Source organism: Dreissena polymorpha, chromosome 11 (assembly GCF_020536995.1).
Source record: "Dreissena polymorpha isolate Duluth1 chromosome 11, UMN_Dpol_1.0, whole genome shotgun sequence".
Taxonomy (NCBI): Eukaryota; Metazoa; Mollusca; class Bivalvia; order Myida; family Dreissenidae; genus Dreissena; species Dreissena polymorpha.
This window is the reverse complement of record NC_068365.1, coordinates 17958815-17972534: the sequence shown is the minus strand read 5'-3', so window position 1 is coordinate 17972534 and position 13720 is coordinate 17958815. Positions and strand designations below refer to the sequence as shown.

Sequence of the window (13720 nt, the reverse complement as noted above, 5' to 3'; positions counted from 1 at the left end):
TAATAATGAGAATAATAATAATAATAATATTAATAATAATATAAAAAAATAATAATGATGATAATAATAATAAAAAGTATAATTATTATTTGTATGATTATTATTATTTTTATTATAATTATTATTATTATTTATTAATATATTCTATTTTTTTTTTTTTTACTTATTACTGTGTTGCTTATAATAGCTACCTGCATACGTGTCCTTTTGTTTGCTCGGTATTAACTCGATCATACATTTCCGCGGCCCCCTCTTGAATTCTCTTGGCAACGTTTCCTCTTTGTTCAGATATAAACGCGTTCATCTCTTTTCCTAGATCTTTAATTCTCTGCTGTGCCATTGTTTTCTTGTCGAGAAGTTGTTTCTCGCTTAGGCGAGAGTTTTCTATGTGTGCGCGAGTTATGTGTAGGCTTTTCTCTAAAACATCTCTCAACCATCTGAAGGTGAATAATGTTAATTTCAATATGGTATTTACAAATAGACATATTGTATTTTAAATGTTAACACCAATAATATTTACGAAGAATCGATGTCAATTTTATCGAATAATGCATTACTATGAATGGTATATATACTGCTACTTCGTTACTGGAAACGGTAAAAACAGGATTTGCTCATTGTAAAAATAACTTAAGGTAATACTTATTCAGACTAACGTTTGCGCCTTATGTGTGGTCATGAATTGGGTAGCAGGAATCATCTGTGAAAGTCTAGCCAACACTGTTTTGAATCTAGGAGCCACTGCACCTTCATCTTGAAACGACTGTGCTTCAGTTGTTGAAAATGGAATTATTTGACTTGAATCCAATTCGTGACAAAGCTCTAGTAATCGCTCGACTGTGTCGTTAATGACGATTTCCTTTTCATTCGTTGGTACCTAATTTGAAAAAAATATTAGCAATTATTATATGTTAAAATTATTTATAAGTTCGTTCTGCAATGAACATTCGTAAAGACATCGTATAGTATGTGTTTGTATTTTTCCGATTCACTCTATCAATCCGTGTAAACGTTGTTCAAATAAGAATAATTAGTATCCACGTTTGACGTTCCTTTGCTATTAAATTAGGTCAAATTAAAATTAGGTCAAATTTGACGTGGACGCTCTAAATCACTTTGAAAGACTTTTTTCCCGACAAACTTTTCTGAACATTCCATATTGTTTTTTTTTTAATTTTAAATATTGACAAAATAAACATAATTGTTTCTAATTGCAAACTGAGCATAGTTTAGAATATTAAACCAATGACGATATAATAGAAGCTTAAATATCAGTTCATGCTTTATTTTACATGTACTTTACATCATCCATCTTATTGCACACAAACATCGCATTCTGAACCTTCATTGATGCCCTTGTCTTTACTTGTTCAATGAATTCTCGCACCTTAACGTAAAAAGCGGATTCTACACAGTTTACATTTACTCTAAATTTGGATAATGAAACATATCAATTCTAATAGTGTTTACATTGCAATATGCTCTTAGTTCAATCAAATTTGTTTTCTTCCGTGTGTAACGATTTTGTCAATTGTAAGAACACGTTCAATGTGGTGTACGGAAGAAACCCCCTCAAGAAGAAACACCCTTCCTTAAAAACGGCATAGCGGAAGAAACCCCCTTTCATATTTTGCATACGCGGAAAAAACACCCTCGCTTGTTTTGCATATGCGGAATAAACTCCCTTCCATAGCAAAACAAACCCCCCGTCCATAATGAAATCATGTGTATGCAAAATGTGCAAGGGGGTTTCTTCGGCTATGCCGTTTTTTAGGGATTCAAGTAAAAATGAGAAAGTAAATTTGAGTGTATAAGGAGAATATGCACGAGTTTGTCAAATATTTATGAAATTAATTAAAATGTGTAAAAAAAACGATATATTTTCATACGACACACGAACACTAACTCTGATCCTTATAAAAAGACGAATGCTTCGGTTATTGTAGGAAAATATGCACGAATTATCTTCGTCATAATCGGCTCGGAGCGCTAATTTGTCTTTGCAGCATTTTATGAAACTCGTCTTCAATGTATAATTTTTCTTGCCTATTTTATGTTATTGTAACATATTTTCATCAATATAGTACAGTTCAACAAATATGAAAATCGTATAATCTCACTTTGCGAGTGCAAGACAATTCACACGGTCAAGATATCTCAAAAGGATATTGTGTACATAGCCGCTGTAGGATTTCATATGAGGACGCAGCTATGGAACGTATACAGTAATAGAACGACATGATTTATTTTAAAAAAGTGTATGTTCAGGAAATGGTTTGTTATATTGCATATGCTATATAATACAAATATGATAAAAAATCATTTTAATAAATTATAGAATAAAATTTGTAAATATGTCGAAATCATAATAGACAGCAATATGTATTTTTCATTCACACTATTGTAATTCAGTATTCGTAACTTTCCTTAGTTTTCCTATAAATATTCATACAATTTGATCAAACTTCGAAGACATACATTTTACTTTATTATGTATAAAGACATATTTGTTCTTATAAAATAATAAAGTATCGTTTTACAACGGTATATGCAATTGGTTACTCACAGTAGAGTACTCGCAAGAAAAAAAAACGGCATACATTTACTCAACATTTACTCTACAGTTACCATACCCTTTGTTGCACTCCACCGGCATTCATCATATCAATGACGAAAATGAAAACTGCAGCTTTCTCGACATAGCCCAAAACAACATCTGTCATTTCCTGTGTTTCACCAACACCTGGACTGTCAACGATGACAACGTTATTCTACAACGGTAATAAAACATCGAATAGACCAGCATGTTTGTTTTTCAGCCGTACACTTTCACAAATTTTTAATATAAACACTCAACCTGTGAATTTCTGCGTTTAAACGGGATATATAAGCGATACAATAAATAATAAACAATAAATAAGAAAATAAAAAATAGACAGTTGAATATCATTTCATGCAGTGATCCGACAAAAAAAACTTTAACTCCTGTTAACGCATTTATCCTTGTCCATACCTTTAAAATATTAAATGGCGCATGCACAGTTATCTTTCGGACATTTGTCTTTACTGCTTCAACTTTCATGAATTCAACGAATTCTTTAGGATTGTCTTTATTAGAAAATGTTTTGACACCCTCTTCTTTTGGTTTATCAACATATTCTACATCGGCGTCAAGATTGCCTGAGGGACTGTTACTCAGTTCACATATGGTGTGTGTGTTGCTATGCAGGCTGGTTGGCAGGAGACGTTCTCCTAACAACAAGTTAATGAAAGATGTTTTGCCGGCACCGGTTTCTCCTGTAATAAAATCAAGATAAATGAAATCCAATGTCTTTGCCAATAAATTCAGTATTCAAATATCAAGTTAGTAATACAATCGGTAAAGGATTCCAATATCAAAATAACACATTTTAAGAAAGATGTGTACAAATTCAACACATTTCTAAGAAGAAAATGGTGTATCAAACGTTCATAGGATGTTGTTTTTTTTCGTTAACGCGACGTTATTATGATTTGATATGAAAACGTATGTTTGTGCAAAACAATATAACAAATACCTTGACCATTTATGAATTAGAATTAGCCTCTTTAATCGTACATTAAACACAAAAATAACGAGAGAAAATTAATCCTGTTATTAGTGTTTATGTAAGTTGAATAAGGCTTGTACAACGATTGTAACAATGTTGTTCAAACACGTTTGATATTTCAGTTACAATACTTAGTATAAATTTGTTGAACACACCATGAATGGGTTTGATAACGAAATTTAAGAATATAATTAAATTATCAAATAATATATTAAACGAGTATACTTGTATTTACCTAGTAGCATATGGGGAATATAAAATAATCATAAAAAATCTTCAGCTTAGTATGATTACCTAGGACTAAGATCGGAGATCTGTAATTTTTAAGATTTTCAATGCCGTTTGTTAAGTCAGTCATTATATTTTGGTTCCATTTAAAAATACCAGAGAAAAATGTGTCGTTTTCTTTTATCAACGCGTATGCTTCTTTATACAATACAATCAGATTGTCCATTTTAGTTCGTTCATTTTGTTGTCCCTTATTCAACGAATCTTCATTCTGAAACAGACATTAGACTTATATACGATTGTTTCTTACGTATTTTTGTAACTGTAATACATCAATTAATTGTCTAAACGAATAACTAAAAGTCATACTCGAAAAAGGACACGCATTTAAAAGTGGTAGTCTTTAGAAGCGGTTTCAACCCCCAACGATTCGTTTAGACCTTGATTTAAATAACGAGCTTATGATGTGCTAACGCATGAGTGCTGTGGGTTTAGTTTAAAGCTACGCTTTGTATCAATCGTTTAAAATCACCATGTGTTATTCAATTGACTGTTCCAAGGTTTTCAATTCTAGCATCAATTATTTTGGTTAATGTGTACATATTGTGTTATCTTTATGATGTCAACAATGCACGTTCCTTTTTGAGTCATTATTGCCGGTCAATATATTTAGGTTTGGCCAGCCTATACATTTCTTTAAATTACATTTTTGCGCTGACCGATGTAATTTAATGGCCCAAAATTTGAACATTTTTTTAAAATGTTTCATATGTTTGCATTTGTCAAATAGTGTTTTGCCATTAATAATGGAGCTCCTGCTTGTGCGGCTTACGTTGCTATGCTTTTGAATTATAGTAAATTTGTGATTGTAAAATGTAAACTAAACACACATCTTATTTCACCATAAACACTTTAAATTTAACGCTCATGATTTTTCTGACGAATTATAATGCTTACTTCTAAAATCTCAAATATACCTACTATAGGCATTGATCAGAAAAATGACCTGAATGAGCATGTACTCTTGTGCATTTCACAAATTCATACTATGCCACACTGTTAATATGCATTGAAATGATTTTGGAATACAGACATGAGCATGCCTGCAATATAGCCAAAATTTCCATTTATCTATGTAAATAGGTTTTTTTCATTCACTTCAATCTGAAAATGTTATGTAGCATTTACTTCTAAGTTCTCAAATATACCTACTATAGGCATTGATCAGAAAAATGACCTGAATGAGCATGTACTCTTGTGCATTTCACAAATTCATACTATGCCACACTGTTAATATGCATTGAAATGATTTTGGAATACAGACATGAGCATGCCTGCAAAATAGCCAAAATTTCCATTTATCTATGTAAATAGGTTTTTTTCATTCACTTCAATCTGAAAATGTTATGTAGCATTTACTTCTAAGTTCTCAAATATACCTTCTATAGGCATTGATCAGAAAAATAACCTGAATGAGCATGTACTCTTGTGCATTTCACAAATTCATACTATGCCTCACTGTTTAGGCAATAATTATGCATTGAAATGATTTTGGAATACAGACATGAAATAGCCAAAGTTTCCAGATTTCTGTGTTAATACGTTTTTGTAATTCACTAAACAACAAACATGTTATGAAGGCTTTACTTTAGATTTGCAAATATGGGGAATGATTAGAAGAACTGACGTGACTGAGGGTTGTGCGGATTTGATTCTTACAGTGTTTTACTACTCATAATATGATAACATGAATTGATCCACAATTTTGAGTGAATCTGCACTGCACATAAAATGGTCTCAGACATGCCTGCAATATAGCCAAAATTTCCATTTATCTGTGTTTTTTTTTCATTCACTTCAATCTGAAAAAATGTTATGCTGGCTTCAATTTGCAAATATCTACACTAAAGGCAATGATTAGAAAATTTGACCCAGGACAAACTTATATAGGAAAACAAAGTTGTTCACAAATATTACAACAAATGTGACCAGACAGTAGAAAATACAAACTGTTATGGATTGTGAGACAGCATCTGAACAAGAATCGACACACGGTCGTTAAGCTGATTGCAAACTATTTTCATTAGATCAAAATGCATTTTGACAGGAAAACTGTACCCTTTTTTCGGATGAATCGGTTTGGACACTAGTTGATTTTTCACCGATCGCACGAAGAAACACAAACTTGTAGCATTGTTCACGTACATGAATATATCTATGCCCGAAACACACCGAAAACTGCGGACTAAAATCGCTAATTATGTAAACAACTTTGGTGCAAAATGCGGTCATAGTGTTTTCCAGTGACACACCAGGCGTAAGCAGCGCGAAACGTCTAAGAACGGAGCAAGATATTTGCAGTTGTAGAATGAGAGAAATAACAATGAATTTGTTTGACAATGAACGAACAATGAACATTGCGAGAAAGAAAACTCGCAAGTCATTGTTCCAAGCAGATTTGTGGTACTTTGAGTATAAGATAAATCATTGCGACTTAACTGTTAACCAAGCTCTGTACCGCAAAACAAATACAGTGCCGAACCATGATTTCATGAAGACAGCCCGGTTTTTAGGCGGGGGGTAGTTTTAAAAAGAGGCACCCCCTCCCATACATATGAACAATTTTTTGCTGCCAAATAAAGGAGCGATATCTTGCTAACCGCGCATATGCTAGATTTAGTTTCGCTTTTTTCCGAAATACGGGAGATAACCTTTTAATAGACCATATTTAGATCATATCTGGTGCGTTAGGTCTCATTGGTATACCTGTGACTTAACATAAGTAGACTATGGTATTTTTGCAATATGTTTGGTTTAATTTCCAAGTCTACTAAAGGGTTCCAACATTGCATTTAGAATTTATATTTCATAAAGAAGATATGTCCTATAAAAATACCCAAAACGACCACATTTAAATCGGTTATCTATTTTGGAATATTAATCATTTTGTTTTTATTTAAAATACGGTGAGATGCATCGAGTGTAAATGGATTAAATACTAAACATGTGTTATACTCGTACTATTAAGCGGTGTTTCGATTAGCAACAATCGCTTTCCAACTTGCAGTTAAGTAGTTTTTTATTTCTCTCTTCAGAACGTGTTTCCCGTTTAAGAAATAACAACATTTTATTTAAAGAAGCTGCATATTATTATCATTATTGCAAAACAGTATCTACTTACATGTGCCCGTGTTGTTCCGTCACAAAGAAGATTACGCTTTAGCAATCGTCGCACATCCGCTGTTCTGATATCGTCAATTGAATCAATATCACTTTCTGTAACTTTTATTCTAGACATGTTAGATTGTTCACTCATTGTTGGCACAGTTGCTGTAATGGAATTTTCAGCAGCCTCGTCTGAACTGTTCACAGGGTTTTATCTCCTAAATATGGTTCGCTGCATTATCTTCTGATCACACAAACACAATATATAGAGAATAACAGGTTATTGCCTGATCGTTTTGTAATATATCAGGCGAGGCTTAGAATAAAATAACGGCGAGGCTTGCCGAGCCGTTATTTTATTCGTGCCGAGCCTGATATATTACGAAACGATAAGACAGTAACCTGTTTTTCTGTTTATCATACCACTGACACCACTTACCCCGTTTTTTAAGAAATAATGAAAAACAATCGCTACGCCTTGGAGCCGCTGCATTCGTTTATCGCGTATGAATCTTTCTAAAAATAGCATTGTTCCTCAACACGAAAAGTAGCGCCATTTAATGTAATTTAATAACGCTGTTTCTTTCTCTTTCTTCTTTAATTCTGCAACAAAACTTTAAGCAGCAATACTTTATTACACAAAATGAAAGCATATATTATACATTTTAAAGGCAAAACTTGATAACCGTTGTAACATGTCAAGGCCAGTGCAGTCGCTCACGTCTTCGAAGTGTGTCAACACCTGTAAAGAATTGAATGATGTTTTTATTAGAATTTGGAATATATACTGCGCGTATGGTTTACTGTGGTGGTTGTTCGTAGATATTGAGGTTTTGCACTTTAAGTACAGCTCCAAAAAACATGTCATTTATTGGATTTTGGCCAGGAAACTGTGCTTGTGAAACTGCCGGGTGGGTGGAGAGAGAAATGTTCATTTCGGAAGTGGTGACAGAAGTGCATAAAACAGATGGAGTTGCAGTAGAACATGTTGCCAAAAGGTTTGAACATCTTTTTTGTGTTTGTTCGGAAATTTTACTGTAATTGGTTATTGACTGTACGTTTTTGTGTCCTGTTATGTGCATGATTTCGGCGGGTGCGATATTGGAATCCCTTAGTTTTTGAACAAGGTGTTTTCTAGCAGAATGATTACTTATGTTTTAGTTTTTTTCAAAACCGGCCTCGATTGCCATAGTTTTCAACATATTGGAAATTTGTTTTCACCAAGTTTCTGCCGTGATTAAACAGTGATTAAAAAAACATTTTCCTTGTTGTTTTTTTTAAAGATTTTTCTGCTTTGCTTTCAGGCAGTCACGTGTAAGGGAAAATCTGGACCACTGCTCCGGAAGATAGAGTATGGGTACTTTGCTCTTTGAAGTTTCCGTCAATGCTTCCCACGATGCTACGCAATGTGACAGGCTCGTATTCATCATCATCGTTCTTTCGAATGGAGAGCAGATATGTGGCAAGATATTCATCTAGATGATGATAAATTGCCTTCGTTTCGCCTTTATTAGCAAGATAGTTTTGAAATCGACTGACATCTGCCAGTGTTTTCCGGATAGTGTTTTTGTTATCTTCGGCTTCAATTAATTTTTTGTACATCTTCGGTTGTTATTTCTATGGCGTCTGATGTTTTCACTGTTCTCAGTTTTTGAATTTGTTTCAGTAAGGAATTCTAAATAACTTTTATTTAAATTGACATTTGCATTCGTGATTTCATCAAATGGTTCATTAAACACACTCGGGTATATTCCAAACTGATTGGCAAACTTTTCCTCAGACATAACAACTTCTTCCATTAAACCGTCCCAAACGATGTCAAACTTACCTCCATCCACAAAGTCTGACATGGTAATGTTTATTTATTGTATTTATATATGTTTTTTTTATGTTGAAGTCCTTATTTTCAAAAGAAATTAGCCTTTAACGAGCCTTATCAAACACAATTCATGTGGAAAAATTGAAAAACTGTAGAAGACGACAAATATAACCTTAATAATAATTTATGATTTAAAATTATTTCATTATTTAATGCATATTGCATTGGGTTTTATTGTGAAGTGTGTTACTATTTTATTTTTTACTATTTTTACTGTTTTTTTATTGTTTGTTTTATTTGTTTGGTCTGTTAATATTAAGTGTTTAACTTTTGACATAACCTTTGACCTTTGATGTTTGCATATGAAGGCGTGTCAAAAAAGTAGTCCGTTTGTTACATGACGTCATCAGCATGTACTTTTTCATTCCTATTATTTGTAAAATACCTTTTTTCTGTTTGTGTTGTTGTTTGTGGATTAAATGTAATACATATTGGTATCAAATTGTTTGTTTTGATAAATCTGATTCAGCTTTACCATAAAACAAAACATTGTACTTAAGTCTTAGTAGCCTCTACACATGACTGATATATGAACTTCCTGTTGACCGTGATATAAAAAAAGATATCAGGCAACATGATATCAAGCAGATATCAATGTGGTGGTATGATAAATACGTGTTATTACGGTTGAGAATTGTTCAAAACGTAAATATATGTCGAGTTGTTTTTCCTTCCAGACAACATACCCATATGGGCACAACGCTTGCTGTATGATGGTAGACACGTAATCATTAGCCGACAAGGCGTCGATATTGGCCCGATATAAGATCATTATAATTCCGTTCAGAAATAAAATATAATTTCAATAAACAAATCTTGTATGTATGCATATACATTTTGGTCCGACATACTGAGAGCATTATGTTAATTAAAAGTATTTAAAGCAGTTTTGAGTGGAATGTTCTTCTTTTGATAGTTATAAGTTATGAGCTGTGTACCGTCGTTTTGTTATGTTTGGAGAGTTTACGGATGGGCTAGTAGATCAATACATTGTGTAGATTTATAACATAATACACATTATTAATAGTCCCGTTTTCATGTGAATTATGAAGGTGAAGTTTCTTATGATTTTAACTGAATCTGTATCTGATGAGCGTGATTTTCTAATGGTAAACATTAAAACTATGCTTTAAGTGTTTAGTAAATTTCGTAATTTGTTTTTGCGACCCTACTATACGTTTCTTATCTATTGATCAAGCTGGCAACAAAGAGAAAAACACATGTGAACACGGAACATACGAACACTTTATGCGTGCGTAAAGATCAACGAACTCACTACTGCCGGGACATCATCGAAATATGCGAGGTCAGGTGTCTAGGCGTCGGAGAAACATACAAAGATAAAAGACACACACTATGGTAAAGCGTAGATGATTCGAAACATCGCAACGGGACTGCCTTCATCGTAAGAAAGGATGTAGACAACAGCGTTATCAGTTGCAACCCAGTATGAAACCGGCTTTTCCCTATCCGTCTCTCAGTAAGACATAACTACACCACCATTATTCAGGTCTAATATACCTACAGCAGACTATGAATTTAAGGAGATTGAACAGTTTAATGAAGAGTTAAAGCGCATCATGGCCAATGTCAAGAGGAAAGACACCCTCATCGTCCAAGGAGACTGGGACAACCAGGTTGGACCCGACGCCTACCAAGAATGGTGAGAAACAGTAGGCAGATTTGGTATAGCAGAGACCAATGACAGAGGGCTGAGATTTCTTGAGTTCGCCAGAAGCCACCGACGCACACTAGCAAAAACGCTGCACCCATACAAACCGTCTAGAACAGCGACCTGGCATGCTCAATTCGGACAAGTACACAACCAGATCAATATCGTACTTGCTCCACAACGGCTCAAGTACAGCATAGACAGAGCTGAAGAATAAGCGCGTAATCAAGAACCCTCGGATAAGAGTCGAGTAACTAAATGATCAAGAGATAGTAGTAGCATTTCTAGCACAGATAGGCGGTAAGTGTGCAGCCCTAAACATTGTAGACAATGACATCGATACCATCACCAAAAAAAATAAGGTAGACCTGCTGTCTTCAGCCGGAGACGTTCTTGGAAAAGAGCGAAGACAGATAGGCCATGGATGAACGCAGAGATCATGGACCTCTACGACAAAAGGGGGAAGCTGAGGCATGAGAAATACACCAGCCGGTAGTCTAAGACAGATACCAGAAAGCAAACAGGGCGTTCAAGAAAAAGATAAAAGGGATAAAATTGGAGTGGGTTGAGGAGCATAGAGATCAACCTTTACAAAGAAATGACCATAGGCAGCAGTAAGAAGGCCTACATCACCCTTAAGATCATCGCAATTACCAATCAGCCCAAGGCCAGTGTTATTGCGGAAGCTGACGGGAACCTCCTCAGCGAAAGTGCCACAGTCTTAACAGGTTAAGTGAATAATGCAGTGACGGCTACAACTAACCTTATCCAATAAACACTAGTCTCCTTCAGAATGATCCCAGACAAGAAGCGAACGACAAAAGTCCGAAAATACTAAAGGCAAAGGTTGAAGAGGTAGTGCGCAAATTGAGGTTGTCCTTTATAGGTAGGGAGACTGGCTGCACTCCTTGGGTCAGTAGCCACTCCTCCATGTTTAATCAGTTCGGAAGGGACGTTGTCTGAAGGCAGGAACATCTCTGGGAGTAGACAACGTCTCTTCCGAACTGATTAAACATGGAAAAGTTGCAACAACTGCAGCCATGATGGCACTTAGCCAGAATATCTGGGAGGAGAAGTGACCCAATGAGTGCAGCAAGTCTCCCTACCTATAAAGAACAACCTCAATCTGTTTAAGAATTACCTGTGCGAGAATTACCGCACCATCAGCCTCATCAGCCATCCAAGCAAAGGAATGCTCAGCATCATTCTCAACGATTGAAAAGAAAGGCCGAGGAACTGCAGGAAGAAGCGCACGATGAAGTCAAAACTGAGCGAAGCACTGTTAAACAGATCTTCAACTGCAGAGTCAACTTTTAGCAACACCTGCAACACCGACGTAAGCTCTTTCATAACTTGTTCGACTTCAGAAAAGCTTTTGACCGAGTGTGCCTTGATGGTGTTTTGCAGGTTCTAAGAGGGTTCAAAATTGACGAAGTGCTGGTGAAAGTCATCCGGGAACTCAACGGAAACGCCAGCACCGTAGTACTTCTAAATGGACAGATAGTGACTTGTTCAGGATAAAAGTGGGCTTCAATTGTGTAAAAAGATTTATCAATCTGGAAATGTGTTAATCTACACTTAATATCCCGATCTTTGTTAATGAGAAAATACAGAATGAAGGAAAAGGATATGAAAATTCATTAGGGAAATAGTTCATCACTCTGTATGAGCATAAAGGTGGAAACTACAAACATATTTTTGGCTCAATGACAGTAAAAATCGTTTAAATATTAGCATTAAAAGGCAATGTTAATATCGGTCTCATTTTGGTAGAGTTTATGCAGTATGCTATTATATCGATAACGGTTCGATATTCAGACGTGTTGAATGACTGATCTCGGGTTGTTGTTAATGCGCATGTCGAGCCGATGTAAGCATTAATATCGACGCGATGTCGGACCGGCCTTTTTGAATTAAGGAATTATTGCGGTAGACTTTGGTAGTATGTAAAGTCGATATTTAGCCTATATCGCACAGTGTTGCTGTTCCGATGTCGGACAAATATTAATCCGATATGGGCTGATAAATATATCTTTAATCTCCCGATATCAATCCGATGTTAAAGTGTGCAAGCCACGAGACTGATTCATACCCTTTGAACAATTGGCTAGCTTAATATTCCGCTTATAATTATGCATTTCAAATAAACACTTGCTTTCATTATTTTAAAAGGAACTTACAGTAATGACAATGTGGACATTTTCTCCTTTCGTTTAACGAGTTATGACGCCTACATTCCCGCATTCACACCAGCAATGATCTGAAACAAAAAAAAACAATTCGTTGCATTGATTGTTAAAATGTGTGCAGGGTGGATAGGAATTTAAACTGGTTAAATTAAAGTTGTCCGATTGTCTGGTAAGCTTACTCCTTTTTTAATTTTCGGAATAAGCATTATAGTTTTTATAATTGCGCTACAATAGAAAATGTTGGAGATTTGTGAGGATTAAACCCGGTGTTGTTGTGAATGCAGACATAGTTAAAAAGTCATGTATTCAGGTGCTTCTGCTTTAAAGAACAGTCAAATAAAAGCATTACAAGAATGATGTCGAACTGATTTTATTTGTTGTTGTTTGTATTCTAGGTGAACAGTACGATGAGCTTAAGCTATCAATGTTCATAGATTATGTTTTGTTGATTACGGTCTTGAAAATATTCCAGTGTGTATGGTTATAGGAATTCAGAATATAGCTTAAAATAAATCATTCGACTATCTATCTGTATGATGTTTATTTGTAAATGTTTTCCACATGCATATAATAAAAAACAATAAAAAATGAAGAGTTAAGACGTCATCGTGAAAGTATGCTGGCTTATATCTTAATATGGGGGCGAACCATTCTAGTAACATAATACGTTTTGCTTTCTATCAATGTGTATGTCACTGTTGTATATGATCTTATTTTGTTAAGATATTAAATAGGTATATTACACACTTTTAAAAAGTCTCTTAATAGAATTGTGACGATCGAAAATATAAAAGTGTCTTTTTTTTTAATAAAAACATTTTAACACGCATACTCACGTGCCTCACATCAATTATTTAAACGTGTTTAATAAAACTTAACACCCTTAATTACCTAACAGGTCAAAAAATGTATCTTGAACAAACAAACTCCTCCTTATAGCAAGTCGATAGCTATGAAAAACTTATTCCCTACTGAAATAAATGTTATATTTGTTGCT

General features: G+C 34.6%; 1 protein-coding gene across 5 annotated transcripts in view; it reads right to left on the bottom strand.

Annotated features, from left to right (window-relative positions):
* The window catches only part of LOC127851036 (uncharacterized), a 35547-nt gene that overhangs the window by 15110 nt on the left and 6717 nt on the right, over window positions 1-13720 (bottom strand). Inside the window, exons 2-8 of one of the 5 annotated variants that reach the window (XM_052384490.1) lie at window positions 12715-12794; window positions 7000-7227; window positions 3885-4089; window positions 3014-3297; window positions 2634-2771; window positions 657-877; window positions 192-437 (exon numbers count right to left, since the gene is read on the bottom strand). In XM_052384490.1, coding sequence (XP_052240450.1) covers window positions 192-437; window positions 657-877; window positions 2634-2771; window positions 3014-3297; window positions 3885-4089; window positions 7000-7134 — 1229 coding nt within the window. In that variant the 5' untranslated portion in view covers window positions 7135-7227; window positions 12715-12794. The remainder of the gene's footprint in view (window positions 1-191; window positions 438-656; window positions 878-2633; window positions 2772-3013; window positions 3298-3884; window positions 4090-6999; window positions 7228-12714; window positions 12795-13720) is intronic. The other 4 variants (XM_052384492.1, XM_052384491.1, XM_052384489.1 and 1 more) reach the window with 4 other exon arrangements.